This window comes from Chrysochloris asiatica, unplaced genomic scaffold (assembly GCF_000296735.1).
Source record: "Chrysochloris asiatica unplaced genomic scaffold, ChrAsi1.0 scaffold00036, whole genome shotgun sequence".
NCBI lineage: Eukaryota > Metazoa > Chordata > Mammalia > Afrosoricida > Chrysochloridae > Chrysochloris > Chrysochloris asiatica.
In genome coordinates, this window is record NW_006408554.1 from 7,024,168 (window position 1) to 7,040,084 (window position 15,917).

The 15,917-nt window shown below is 39.0% G+C and overlaps 1 protein-coding gene across 1 annotated transcript in view; it reads left to right on the plus strand.

Annotated features, from left to right (window-relative positions):
* The first annotated feature begins 4,776 nt into the window (after positions 1-4,776).
* The window catches only part of NCOA2 (nuclear receptor coactivator 2), a 135,350-nt gene continuing 124,209 nt past the window's right edge, over positions 4,777-15,917 (plus strand). Inside the window, exons 1-2 of the mRNA XM_006860033.1 lie at positions 4,777-4,883; positions 10,240-10,412. Coding sequence (XP_006860095.1) covers positions 4,798-4,883; positions 10,240-10,412 — 259 coding nt within the window. The 5' untranslated portion in view covers positions 4,777-4,797. The remainder of the gene's footprint in view (positions 4,884-10,239; positions 10,413-15,917) is intronic.

Here is a 15,917-nt window from a genome sequence, read left to right on the forward strand (position 1 = left end):
TGCTCTTAATGACTGTAATTACCATCAGATACTGCCCAAATGTACTTGTATGAATTTCAGATTTTTTTTTTTCAATTTACACTGACGAGCTTTAGAACCATGAGTGAAATGTTCAAGAATTTTAATTTCATGCGAATGTTGAAACCATGCAAAAAAAATTATGAAAAGTATAGTTTAGGACTGCTTACAAGATAGCAAAAACGAAGATGACCCCTCAGTGAGATAGACAGACACAATTGTTGCAGCAATGAGCTCAAACATAGTAGCATTGGTTTTTGAGCGTGGCACAGGACCAGGCAGTCACTTGACCTACCCCATCCCCTTACTGGGCAAGTTCTCATGGGCGAGCTGGCCTTCCCTGTGGCTTGGTTAGCTGAGAAGGTGGCAGTAGCCAGGTAGGACTTGGCAGAGCGCTCACCTGAAACACAGCAGTCTTCAGGCCAGTGCTTTTAGGAACCCTGTGCCCTGAGGACATAGGTATTAGCAGAGTCCAAATCACAAACCTCCTATGTCACTGAAGGTTTTGTGGCTATTAAACATCGCCTAGCTGTATATACTGTAAGTAATTTATTTATCTGTTTCAGTATGTCTGCCTGATTTTATTTGTATCACTTGTACCTTCCCTTTATTTTGCTTGGTTAATTATCAAAACAAATTAACATGCCTATTCCAGCACACAATCTATTTTGAAATACTATCATTTGCTGCCAGTATTAAGAATGCCAGTCAGACAGAACAGGGACAGAATAGTTCTCTTTGAGCATCTCATTCATGATTCTTGCTAGCCTAGTTTGGTTCATCCACTAAAGAACAGGACATAAACCCATGTGTCTGATCAGGGATTGTATCCGCAGCCGTCCATGGCTAGGCAAGTGAGCAGTGAGGAAGCCAAGACAGCTTTCTGTTCCCTCTTTTCTCAGTTTCTTTTTGTTTTCCCTAGGTGATTTGTGGTGATTCAGACCAGGGAATCCCTAACCTTAGGGAATTCACTACAGGGAGGGATTGTATTGCCCAGCTTGCTTTCTTCTAATAGCCCAGGAGACAACATTCTACCTTTCCTTGACTTTTTGAACTGTTCCATCTTTCCACCCCCACCCCACCCTTTTTTTTCCTTTTGTTTTTCTTTGGTGGTTTAGAGGTTGGTTGGAAATGTCTGCTGGGGACACTTAGTTCACAGAGATTGCTCGGAAAAGAAGATCTACAAAGACACAGAAAAACAATGAAACAAGCTGAGATTTTTAGATTTTGAGGGAAAACCTAGCACAGATATAACTTCTAGAGGAAATTAATGATGTTTTAAAGCTACAAATAGAGTGGTTTGTAAAAATTTTTGAGTAGATACAATTAAAATATAAACAATCTACTCAAATGGTTTTACTGTAATTCAACTAGAAACTGTTAGCTCCTTGCTCTCTTTACCTCCCACAAGTCCCTTTTTGAAATTCATTAGTGCTGTCTTTTCATGCAAAGTTAAAATTGTTAGTATATACATGTTTGGGGCAATTTAAAGGTAAAATGATGCTAATGTTTAATCCTATAACTGTGCACATGCAACTTTAAGTAAAACAGCCACTTTGTTTCTTAGAAAACTTTCTGTTTGAACTTTTGTTGATACACATTATTAAAATTTCTTTGACTTAGAGGCTGAAAATTCCCTTTGTTATTTACTGAAATTTTACTTAGAATTCATCTGTAATTTTTTTCTTCTTCTTATATGTGCTTGGATGAAACCATGGGAATTATGGTTGGGAGAGAATGTTTATAAGGTATTATCTGTGAAGATTCTGGTTCACAAAAATTCCTGTCCCTTTATTCCTCCTGCAGAGCCTCCCAGTTCAGCTGTTTGCTGATCCTTTCAGTAACCCTGTGGTATAGATGCTAATGATGACATTCTCATTTTAAAGATGAGGCATTCAGGGCATGAGAAGTTAAACTTCTTAAAGTCACATAGCTAATCAAGTTGCAGAGTTTGAAGATGAACCTGGTCCTTAGTTTCTTGGCTATACTGCCCCTCATAGCCTGTGTTAGAGGATTCATTTATATTGTTTGTTGTAATTAAGTGCTGTTGAGTTGGTTCTAACTCATAGTAATCCTGTATAGGAGTGCTTCTGAGGAGCCGCTGGTGAATTTGAGCTGCCTACCTTGTAGTTCAAATTGACGTTATGGTTGAGTGCTTAACCTAGAGCACCACACCAGGACTGCTTGGTTCATAGTAAATGTGAAATGAGTAATAAGTAAGCACATGTTATACTTAGTATCAGCATCCTGCTGTGGTGCTGTAGGATAAGTACCATACTGCTAACAACAAGGTCAGTGGTTCAAAGCTACCCACTGGTCCTCAGAAACCCTTTACCTGGTCACTATGAGTCAGAGCTGACTAGAAGATGACGCTTAACAACAAAAACACAAGTTACTACTTTTTCGTGATGCCGAGGAGGCCATCGGCTGCTTCACCGTGAAACTGAACATCTCCTTCCCAGCCACTGGCTGCCAGAAACTCATTGAAGTGGACGATGAACGCAGGCTTTGTAACTTTTAAGAGAAACGAATGGCCACAGAAGTTGCTGCTGAGTCACTGGGTGACGAGTGGAAGAGTTATGTTGTCCACATCAGTGGTGGGAACGACAAGCAGGGTTTTCCCATGAAGCAGGGCGTCTTGACCCATGGCTGTGTCCGTCTGCTTCTGAGTAAGGGACATTCCTGTTATAGACCAAGGAGAACTGGAGAAAGAAAGCACAAATCTGCCCGGGGTTGCATTGTGGATGCGAACTTGAGTGTTCTCAACTTGGTCATTGTATTAAAAAAAAAAAAAAAAAAAAAGGAGAGAAAGATATCCCTGGACTGACCAATACAACTGTGCCTCATGGCCTGGAGTCCAAGGGAGCTAGCAGAATTCACAAACTTTTCAATCTCTCTAAAGAAGATGATGTCCGCCAATATGTTGTGAGAAAGCCACTGAACAAAGAAGGCAAGAAACCCAGGACCAAAGCGCCCAAGATTCAGCGTCTTGTTACTCCACATGTCCTTCAACACAAACATCAGCGTATTGCTCTGAAGAAACTACGCACTAAGAAAAATAAGGAGTAGGCTGCAGAATATGCCAAGCTTTTGACTAAGAGGTTGAAGGAGGCCAAAGAAAAACGTCAGGAACAGATTGCCAAGAGATGGAGGCTGTCCTCGCAGAGAGCTTCTACTTCCAAGTCCGAATCCAGTCAAAAATAAGAGATTTCTATGTGTGACAAATAAATATGCTCATATTAAATCTAAACACACATACACACACATACACAAAAAAAAAAAAAAAAACCACAGTTACTATCAGGGCTGAATTGTGACCATGGCAGGAATCTCAAGCATCCATTCTCAGAATGGTATTTCTCCCTGGTGACATTTTGAATTTTAGTATGGTGTTACCTTCCTCAACTGATGCAGTGTTTCTGTATCCTCTTTAAACACGACTCTTAAAATTGACATTTAACGCCTCTTAAGCCTCGGGTTGACGTAGGGGCAAGAAGAAAGGGTTGTAATGAGGTTAAGACTGAGCAGCCCAGGTTACGCTGCATGAAGCAGCTAGTCTGTGACAGTGCCAGGTGTTGGTTTCCTTTGCCGACCTTGCCGTTGATGATCTTACTGCTTTCTGGTGTCTTCTGTAAGTCTCCTGGCTTGCCCTTCCCTCTGATTTTTCAAATCTGAAAAGGCCAAACAGCTCTTACTGGGGGACAGAAGGAAGGAAGAATAGTAGAATTGAAGCTCTAAGACAGAGTTTTCAATGTTGACATGATCTTCTTGGGCTGTTTTTTTACAGCTTAAAACATTAAAAATTTAAGTAACAACCATCCCATTTTCTCAAAGTTTTTCATTAGTCTGTTCATTTAGTTCTTCTAGAACTTGAATCTCTGACTTGTTCTTTGAATTAGTCGTGTTATTTTGATTCTACAAATGTTCTTGCTTATTCTCATATTATCTGCCCTTTTATTTTCTAACTGAAAGGTATTGAGAAAGCAGAAACCAATCCTGGCCTTCCCTGTCAAGATCAATAAAGTTCCTCTGATTTCCTGGGTTCTTCTTCAGACTTTTACTGATAGCCGCTAGAATCAACTGAGGGAAGAGGGAGGGGGCTGACAGGATGTGAGAGAGGAAGCCACCTTGTGTGCAGGAGGGAGCTGTGCGGATGGAGGACACGGAGGGAGAGCTGGGAGGCAAAAAGATCGTTTGTCCTGGGAACATTGCTTAAGTGGTCTTATTGGGGGGCTGGGAGAAGGTGAAGGGTCTCAAATCCACCAGGTTAAATTCGGAAACATTCAGAGGAGTGTCATTGGCTTTTCTTGAACTGTCTGTCATGAGTGAGCTATTGCAGCACAGATTTCACATTGGCCAACCCAAAATAGAGAGTAGAAGGAGCCAGGAACCCCTTACAACACCTGTAATTTCCATGGGGCAAGATTGTTCCTGAAACTGGAGGCTGGTGGCATAAGACCAGGACTAGCAGATTAATGGTTCATGGTCCTGTTGGAATACAACTCGGGTATGGATTTTTTGAGGTAGATTTGTATAGTTTTTAAATGTTAGCCTTTACATTCAGTTAACCTTTAAGCAATGTAAAAAAGAAATTGCAAAATCCAGTTTTTTTTTCATTAGAAGACATACACACTTACAAATCAAAACAATGTGTTAATTACTTTATTCAACATGCTAACCTTTTATTGTTGGTAAGTTGATCAGACACATCATTCATTATCAGCTCTTTTCATTTTGTTTTCCTTTTTTTCTAATTTTAGTTGCTGATATGTGTTCAAGATGAGTGGGATGGGAGAAAATACCTCTGACCCTTCCAGGGCAGAGACAAGGAAGCGCAAGGAATGTCCTGACCAACTTGGACCCAGGTTAGATTTCTACTGAACAAAAGAATGAGTGTTGTCCATGAATGCTAATGCATGTTTCTTTTGTGTTTTCACATTGATTTTGCTCCCAATTCTAATATTGTGTGTGTTTTTTCTTCCTTAACAGTTAAGCTTTTAAATATTTATATATTTATTTTATATTTTGGGTATGCTTGTCAGTTACAGATTTTATTATTTTTTACATGAAAAAAAATAATGTTTTCTCATGATGACCCATTGACTCTTAAAATTAGTTATCCTACAATCTTGAGGGTTGTTGTTTTTGTTTTGTTTTGTTTTTAAATCTTTTCGGTTAGACCCAGGCCTGAGAACCAGTCCATTCTGGTTCACTCATGGCTTATGAAGTAAACCTGGAACAGATCCAAATTTGTAAAATGTTGATGTATACAGGATTGATAACCAGAATGGGGAAAATTATGGGAGAATGTGCTACTAGAAACTTCATCTCCCTACTAGTAAACAAGGGCAGCATGCATATTGCATGGCAACCAGCTCTCCTAATCGAGCCAAGAACAATAGTGTCCAGCTTAAAGATGGTGGCCAACCATACCACTTTGGATCTATGTTGCTCTCCACTACTCTGGCAGTAATCCAGCCACCACATCAGGATCCAGAAAGGGCTCAGTATGCCACTTCCCTTTCTCCCATTCCAGGGCTTCAGCATATGATTCCTTACCATTCTGGTTGTTATATACAAATTCAGGTCTGTTCCAGTGTTACTGTATCAGATATGACTGAACTGGTTCGAAAACTTGGTTAAATTATAGAACGATACAAATGCAAGAAGATCACATAGCAAAAGGATGTGCTGTTAATTTCAGATTGAGTTTTATTTTTACTTATGTGAAATTTTTTTATAACTGAATAAGACACGATATGTTAAATCCACCTGCTTTTGAGTTTAGGACAAAGATTATGATGCTTCAATGTATAAAACAAATAATTTTAAAGCCAATTAGATCTTACGTATTATGGATCAAAATGTACAACTTGGTATAGCTTCCAAGCTGAATAATTTACCATTCGGGCGGTGTTTCATTTTGCTGTGCATAAGGTCGCTATGGGTCGGTACTGACTCGATGGTATGTAACAACAACATCATCAAACCTACCAGCTGGTCCTTGTAAACCCTACATAGGGCTGCTATGAGTCAGAACTGACTTGATGGCACTTAACAATGCTGGTTATTATTAAAGCATTACCTGTACTAGCAAAAAGTTAGTGCATATCCATGCACTGGAACACTATGTAGCTATGAAAAAAAATTAAGACATTTGTGATGGGTTGATATAGAAAACATAAGAATATTGGAACAGAAAAAAAAGGCAAGATTTAGAAAGCTAGGTGTGTGGATAATTCAAAAAGTTTTCTACTGGGGTTTTACTCTTAGTTTTAGTTCATATATTCACAAGTTTATTCCAGACAAAATGTGTTTTTACTGCCAGTCTTTACAGCCAGTGTATAGCTGCAGAGAAGTTCTCTCAGTTATTAAACTTGTTGGGCTGCCTTCAAAAAGAGGTCCAATGACATCAATAGGCTCCTATGATATTTGTTGGGCCAGTTCATTTGAAGTCAGAGGTCACCTCAGAAGATTATGGCATCTGTTTTGGGGGTACGCCAAAGAGATTATCTTGATAGGTTTTCTCAACGGACACAGGGTGTCCATGGGGGCTTATTAGGAAGAAGTGTGTAAGAAAATTGAAATCTACATTGGTGTGAAAAAATGCCAGGAAAGTTGCACCCAGGAACTTTTTGCATACTTCCAGGGGTTGTAGCAAAGGCTATCCTGTAAGAATTTCACTGGGAAATAGTACCCCATCCATTCTGCGGTCTTGATCTTGCATCCTTAGACTACTTTTTGTTCCCCAAACTTAGCATTTAAAAGGAATATTATTTGAGTTCCTCAAAGATGACAACTCCTGTTTTGACATGGTGTAAGAAGAGTACAGAATTTTTCAGGGAAGAGTTGTTTTTGTTAAGTATTGTCGAGTCAGTTCTGACCATAGCAACCCTGTATAGGATTTCCAAGGAGGCTGGTGAGCTTAAACCATCAAACTTGCAGTTCAAACTGACTTTGCAGTACAGCGCATTAACCCACAGTGCCACACCAGGACACCAGGGAAGAATTAGAGAGGTGGGAATACCGCCTTCATAAGTGTTTAGACCTACACTGGAGGATATGTCGAGAAACAGTGCTTCACATTTTGATATTTTTGTTCATTTTGATATTATGATTCTGTAGCTATACTTTTTGACTTATTACCTAACACATTCCTTTATGTACTCAACAATAGGTAGGATTGCTATTTTATGCCAAATGTCTTATGAAGCACAGCAATCCTGGTCTTGGCCATCTGGTTCAGTGGGAGGTCATTAATCAAAAAAAAGAACAAGAAAGAATCTATAATTTTATTGATTTTACTGTTAGGTGCCATTGAGTTGATTCTAACTCATAGTGACCCTCTGCATAATAGAACGAAACACTACCCAGTCTTGCTCCACCTTCACAATTGTTGTTATGTTTGAGCCCATTGTTGCTGCCAATGTGTCAGTTCATCTCGTTCAGTCTTCTGCTTTTTTGCTGACCCTCTACTTTACGAAGTATGATGTCCTTCTCCAAGGACTGATCCCTCCTGACAGTATGCCCAAAGAAGGAGAGTTTTGCCATTCTGGCTTCTAAGGAGCATTCCGGCTGTACTTCTTCCAGGACAGATTTGTTTATTTTTCTGAAAGTCCATGGCACTTTCAACATTCTCCAACACCATAATTGGAGTCCTGGTGTGGCGCTGTGGGCTAATGCTTCAGACTGCAAAGTCGTTTGAATTTCAGGGTCAGTGGTTTAGTCTCACCAGCTGCTCCCTGGTAACCCTATACAGGGTCACTATGGGTCGGAATCAACTGGACAGCACTTAACAACAACAACACTGATTAAGTTAATGAAATCAATGCATCTATTACTTCCGCAGTCTTCCTTATTTATTGTCTACCTTTCACATTCATACAAAGCCATTGAAAATACCATGGCTTGTGTTAGGCTTAGCTTAGTCTTCAAACTGACATCTTTGTTCTTTAACACTTTTCCCCCCAAGGTCTTTTGCAGCAGATTAATGTAATATAATAACATCTTTTGATTTCTTGACTGCTGCTTGAGTGTTGATTGTGGATCCAAGCAAAATGAAGTCTTTGACAACTTCTGTCTTTTCCCTGCTTATCAAAATGGTATTTATTGGTTCCGTTTTGCATTTGTTTGTTTGTTGTTAAGTGCTGTCGAGTCGATTCCGACCCATAGTGACCCTGTTTAGGATCATTAAAAAACAAGTAACAGTTAACTGGAGATAGAACTGGTGGTGGTGATATGCCGTGGAATCGGTTCTGACTCATAACGACCTTGTTCAGGGTTCCTGAGGCTGTAAATCTGTATGGGAGCAGAAAGCCTCATCTTTCTCCCATGGAGGAGCAGCTGGAAGTTTCGAACTGTTGATCTTGAGGTTAGCAGCCCGATTCGTAACCACTGAGATGAGAACTAGGCAGATAGAAAACAAAGGTTAAAAGAGATACATTTTACTCTTGAGGATTTAGATCTTATAAATTGGTCAATAAGTTACATAAAAACAGTGACTTCTAATGAATGGCCAATAAAATGACCAGCTGAGAGAACAGTAGGGAAGAGGGCTAGGAAAAGTCATCAAGAAAAGATGAGAAGGAGAAAAGGCAAAAAGCCAATATTTAAAAATTCCCTTTCCCCTTCTAGTTGCCAAGCAAAACAATAAGCTTAATAAGTGTTACACTCCTCAAGTCCCTACCATAGCTCCTGTGTTACCTTCAGTACTTTTGGGTAAACCAAAACCTTCTGCATGTCAGGAGGCCGTTAATACCCAGAAGTTTGCCTGAAGAAGGGTTTAGTAAAATGGACCAGTGGGAGGGACTGGTGCCCTAGCTAGGTGGCCACGTCTCTGTTCCCTCTTCCCAGTGTTGCCAGGGATCTTTGTAATCAGACTGCCCTTTTTCTCATTTATTTGTCATGCGTTTTTCTCTGCCACCAGTCCCAGAATAGGAACTAGGTTCTTCCATGTAATCTGGTTGCTCTTCTCTTTTCCTCATACTTAATGAAGTGGAAGCTGGGTTAGTTAATGAAGTAACTCACTGGGTGATCTTGGACACATCTTGTAACCAGTGTAAAGTGGATAGATTGTATTATATCTCAGGTTTATTAGATTATGAAAGTAAATCTAATACTTTAGCAATAAATAGATGGAAGTCTATGAAGAATTTCAAGATTTTAGGAATTTGTGTTGCACAGAAAGAGTTACATCAGAAAACTGTGAAAGTGGATACATTAAACAATTTTCCTTTCGTATTTATTGTATTTTAAATATACTTCAGTAGGCCCTCTACTGTACATGAGAAAATAATTTGCACTATTGTAACTTTTAAGTTTGCTGTTTTATCAAATTCAAATGAGAAGATTTTGCCAATTTAATATGTTTTCCCTTCTATTAACTTTTTTAAACTTTTGTTGAGCTTGGACCCTTTGTTTCTATTTTGCATGCCATTCACCTTGGACAATTAACAAATAGCCTGGATCCATTTCACTGTTGTTTCTAACTGTGCTTCTTTTTCTTTTTCTTTTTTCATATTATCTAAAAATACTCTTTGGTTTGATTGCTCACTTCCCTAGGAAATCTATGACATTATAAAGATTTGTTTGTATAACTCTTTTGTTGATTTTTACTTTTTCATGCTTTTTCAAAAATTACGGAACTTTATTTATTCCTTTTATAGCTAGGTTATTTTTTATTTCTTTTTTTAGTAACCTTAAATAAATTAATTTAAAAAAATAACTTACCTGGGTAATCTCCCTTGCTGTTCTAAGACATTCCTCTGTGCACTCAACAATAGGTAGGAGTCCTATTTAATGTCAAATATCCCAAGAAGCACAGTAGTCCTAGTCCTTACCATCAAGAACCTTCTAGTTCAGTGGGCAGTCATTAAAAAAACTGGAATACATTCAATTAAGAAAAAGAATGTAACGCTTAGGGCAATTGGTTCTTCCCTCAACGTACTTATATGCTTACATAATAAATTTGTTCATTATCGTAGTATTGAAGTCCTTTTGTGGCACTGAAGGTTAAGCACTGGACTGCGAACCACAAGGTCAGCATTTCAAACCCACCACTCGCTCCTCGGAAACCCTATACAGGGTCACTATGAGTGGCAACTTTCTCGACTGTTTTTAGAAACAACACCAATCTTTGTATCAGAGCGTGTTTGAAATGGTTATCTTTTTATCGTAATTGCTCTTTTTCAAATCCAAAATAAAAATGTTTCTTCTTTTCAGCCCCAAAAGGAGCACTGAGAAACGTAATCGTGAACAGGAAAATAAATATATAGAAGAACTTGCAGAGCTCATTTTTGCAAATTTTAATGATATAGACAACTTTAACTTCAAGCCTGACAAATGTGCAATCTTAAAAGAAACTGTGAAGCAAATTCGTCAGATCAAAGAACAGGGTAAGAGGACTGAACTAATATTTTGGATCACTGAGTTGGTTTCTGTTTTTCCATGTGTGAGAAGTCCCTTCAGAGCCCCTTTCATCCATTTCTTAGCTTACATTATTGATGAGGAAATGATGTCACAGTGCAAGATGAATGCAAGTATCACTTGGAGTGGTTTATAAATAGGCTTTATTTAAAATTCAACCTTTCCCTAAAGACAGAGGAGACTAAGGTAAGTCTGGGTAATACAACTTTCATCAAGTAAAACTAAATTAGGGGTCCACTGCTTCACCTCCCCCACCTGAGATTTTGTATTGCTCCCACAGCAAGTGGCTGCCATCCTTTGCAAGTGAAGACCCAATTGAAGATGGAAACGAAAAATAAGGAAGTGAACCGCCTTCTATTTTAACTAGTCAGCATGTTTGATTAAGTCTGAGGCCTCAACTGACCTCACCACCAGATTAGAATTTCATTTCCTAAATGACAAGAGATTTGATAGACACTAACCTCTAATCAGTATTCTTTTGTGAAGTTGAGACACAGAACATGACAGTTTTCTTCCTGGGCTTTTCTTTGTTTCTGAGATCATCTTCTGCTTCTCTTTGATATTATTGCCTACAGAAAAATGTTAAGAGAATATTTTTTTAGAACACATTTGACTTCATGGTGCCAAAAGAGTCTTTCTTAGGCAAGTATGAACAGTGTCTCTGGTGCTCAGGGCCAATTTGTGCTCTTGAAGTATCTGTAGGCTAGGGAGATTACTTCTTATAATCTGCTTTTCAATGTGTACTTGATTTTATATTTTTTGATGTACTTTTTATATGATATTCAAAAGAGACTCATTTTACAAAAATATTTGTCTCCCTTTATAGGTGTATGACCCTGAATCTTTACATGCATGTGTTTATTATAAAATGTTAGATGCTATTAGCATATTGTCATCATTGCATTGTCTATTTGGGCGTCACTAACCCTGGTGTGGCGTTATTAGATGAGCACTGAACCAGCAACCACAAATTCGGCAGTTCAAACCTACCAGCCACTCTCGGAAATCCTATACAGGGTTACTATGAGTCAGAACTGACTTGATGGGACACAACAAGAAGTTTTCAAAAACGTTTTGATCTCAATTTCGACATTTTCTCATTTTCTGATGTCAGCAAATGGGTAGAATATTCCTAGAACTCTTAGGAGAAATAACTAAGTCAAGTTTTCCAGTACTTTGATATCACCACGTTTCTCTATCAATCGAGTTGAGAAATCTTTCAGTGTATAACTTAAGTTTCCAAAGATTTTGAATGATGCAAGTCTGTGAACATTGCATGCTATGAGATACCTTGCACTTTAAAATAATTATATATGTTTTTACCACTCTCACACAAGTTTTTATATTTTGCAAAACCTTGGCAATTCCCCTTTCAAGCTGTAAAACATGTTAGGATGTGTCATCCTGGGACTGGGCCATACCTTAACTATAGTTTTAATCATAAGTCTACATACCACAACCACCCAAGAAGTAACAAAACACTGATCACATCTTATTCTTACAATGATGTTACTACAAATTTGAGAAGCAACATGTTTTGAAAAGGGCAAAAGTTAAATACCCCCCAAAAAAAAAAAACACAAGTACAAGTTTTCAACTGATGTAAAATTTTAAGAATATTGCTTATTTAATGTTTGTTTTTTTTTTCAAGAGCTTGGCTTTTAGAATTACACATAGTTTAAGTATGAATTCTAGTTCTTCCACTTTGGTGTAAGAGCTTCTTGACTTTAAAACATGATTTTTTTTGAGGCTCAGTTTCCTTTTCTAGGGTTTAATAATAACACCTATGTTCATGTAACCTATGTTGTATCAAGAAATTGTGAGCTAGGTAAACATACCCAGCAAGTAAATGGTTCAGTAGATGTGGATTTTCTTCCCCATATTAAGAAGAAAGATTTTTTTTTTTCCTTTTGCAATATGCTAAGATTTTCTGACTGTGAGCTCTTCTTTCAGACAGAACATGGGATAAAAAGATAGCAGGTGGTTATTAATATTCTCTACAGGTCATTCTAAGAAAGTAAAATTTTTGGTAGTACCAAGGAACTCTGCCCATTCCACTAGTGTGAGCTATTTTAAGTTTTTTTTATTGTGCATTTAGTGATAGTTTAAATGGGAGAACATCAGCTTTACACTCATTGTTTCCAAGCCACTTTTTCTTCTCTCAGAAGCTCATGCCAGGAAGGTTAAAGAACAGGTTTGAGCCCTTCTTTCTTGCTCTCTGTCCTTGTCCTAAGCAACTCCTACCCTCCACCCCACCCCCCACAGCTTATATCTTTACTATTTGGCATAAATACTCATCTATCATGACTATCTAAGGAACTCTAGTAGCGTAGTGGTTACAAATCAGATTGCTGACCTCAGGGTCATTGGTTCGAAACTATCAGCTGTTCCGCTGGAGAAAGATGAGGCTTTCTGCTCCCGTAAAGATTTTTAGCCTCGGAAACCCTGTACAAGGTCATTATAAATCAGAACTGACTCCACAGCATATAACTACCACCACCATCATTACTATGTAAACTTAATTTCAGTCACAGTTGTCAGCCTGAATAAAATGAGGGAGCTCAGGAGAAATGCCTATCCTAGAGAAGTTAAATAGTATTGTAGGAGGGAGGTCCCAACTATAGCATACAGATGTGGGAAACCTGAATTTCTCTTTCAAGAGCCCTTGTGTAACATGGTGGTTATGTGTTGGGCTGTTAGCTGCAAGGTCAGCAGTTTGAATCCACCAGTTACTCCATGGGAGAAAGTTGAGGCTTTCTGCACCCTAATGCTTTACAGCTTCAAATGCCCTATTGTTGTTGTTAAATGCCATCGAGTTGGTTCCAACTCAGAGGAACCCTGTATAGAGTTTCCAAGGAGCACCTGGTGGATTTGAACTGCCAACCTTGTGGATGACGGTCTACAAGAATCCATTCATACCACATAAGTGGGTTGTTGTTGTTGTTGTCAGGTGCCATCGAGTCGGAACCGACTCATAGCAACCCCATGCACAGCAGAACGAAACAATGTCCGATCCTGGGCCAACCTCACTACCGCCGCCACACTTGAGTCCATCAATGATGCCACCTGGCCAATCCATCTCATTAGGGGTCTTCCTCTTTTTCTCTGACCCTCCACCTTACCCAGCATGACATTCTTCTCCAGCGACTATTTCCTCCGGACAATATGTCCAAAGTATGAGAGACGAAGCTTAGCCATCCCGGCCTCCAAGGAGCACTCTGGCTGCACTTCTTCCAAAACAGATCTATTGGTTCTTTTGGCAGTCCATGGCACTTTCAGTATTCTCCTCCAACACCACAACTCAAAGGCATCAATTCTTCTACGATCTTCCTTATTCACTGTCCAGCTTTCGCATCCATATGAGGTTATTGAAAACACCATGGCTTGGGTCAGGCGCACCTTAGTCCTCAAGCTGACATCTCTGCTCTTCAATACCTTAAATAAAAAGTTCCTGTGCATCAGATTTGCCCAATGCAATACGTTGTCTGATCTCTTGACTGCTGCTTCCGCGAGTGTTGATAGTTGATCCAAGAAGAATGAAGTCCTTGACAACTTCAATCTTTTCTCCATTGATAAGAATGTTTATTGGTCCAGTGATGAGGATTTTTGTTTTCTTGACATTGAACATAAGTGGGTAAGCACTACAAATTAGGGCTTGACCACTGATTGTCATTCCCGACTTAACCAAGTGTTGGGAAAATGTTAATAAATGGAATCTAAGTAGCTGTTGGACCGGCTTTTGAGGTGAGACTTCCAGGTACTATTGTTCCTTGTTACAGAAGCCTTAGAGTGACTGCAGTCATCGCACTGGAAAGCATAGGCTAGCTAGCTCAGGGTTTCTCGTGAAGACTCTCATACTCATCTCATGACTGCTGGTCAAATAGCAGAAACCCTTGATTGTTTAGACAGTGACTGGGACAAGAATAATGACAGCTTCAAAAGCAAACAAACCTACATATATAGTTAGAACTTCAATTGCCAACTTTGTTCTTACCCTACTTATCTTCTTTTTAAAGGTGCTGATAATAATTGGATGACCAAAGACAGCCAGTCAGATATAAATATGGGCAAGCAGTGTAGACTGTGTAAGAGATCAGTACAAACCCAGTTGGCAGCATATAGTAGTCAGTATAATAGCTCATTAAGATCATGGCCTTTATTTAGAATCAGGTAACTCCAATATTTGGAGTCATCAGCTATGTGACCATGTGTAAGTAAGTTAACAACTCTTACTCCTTATTTCCTAATCTTTAAAAGTCCCTCATATCCTAATCTGTCAAAATAATAAGTTTGTAAGGTTCTTGTGGAAGATTTTATTGAATAATGTATATAAAGTACTTAGCCTAGCACTTGACACATAAAAATATGTGACAAAATAGTTAACGTTTTAAAGAGAACTAAGGAAGACACCAAGGAGCTCTGGTAGCGTAGTGGTTACAAATCGGGCTGCATACCACAAGGCCAGCAGTTTGAAACTACCAGCTGTTCCATGGGAGAAAGCTGAGGCTTTCTGCTCCCGGAAAGATTTACAGCCTCGGAAACCCTGTACAGGGTCGCTATGTGTTGGAACCGACTCCACAGCACACAACAAGAACAACAAAGACACCAGGCTTGACAACTTTCATTTTACCCTGCGGACCTCAAAGAATCTGGCCCTGTCTTACCCTTGAACATCTAAAGTGGCTATGGTTGTATGCATCTTGTTGTTGTTATATGCCATCGAGTCGGAGAAGAAGCTAAATCTTATTTCCCTGTGTGATGATGTAACTTAGATCAGAAACATACAGGGGGCTCCTAAAAGTTTCAGGAATTTAATCCTATAGTTTCTACACATCGCAACCCTGTATAGGGTTTCCAAGGAGCGGGTGGTGAATTTGAACCGCTAACATTGCCGTTCAAATCAGCCTTGCGGCCCAGCGCATTATCCTGAAGCACTACGCCCGGACTCCAATAGGAAATGTCTTTTCTTTTAAAATGTCCTACTCCTGGAAGCATGTAGAGCACAAAGCCAATAATAATAATAATAATAAATTAAAAACAAATGAAAAAATGACATTAAAACAGATGGGTCTAAAAATATGACATGTCTTACTTACCATGTCTCTGTATCAAGAAAATCTTTGATGACAGAGTGCCAGAACAATTTGAGATCAGATGACGACGATAGGTGACCCACATGGTGTACATAGTTAATGTCACTATTGTTATGGGCCATCAAGTCAGTTCCAACTCATAAAGACCCTATATAGGATTTCCTTGTACATCTGAAGTTTACTGAACAGTCATTTTCTTACAGTTATATTTATCCCAATAGAAACAAAACCCAATCAAATATGTTGTTGTTGAGTCGATTCCGAATCATCACAACCCTATAGGAGGGATAGAACTGGCCCATAGGATTTCCAAGGTAGGAAATCTTTATGGAAGCTGGCTGCCTTGTCTTTGCCCTACAGAGCAGTTGGTGAGTTTGTACA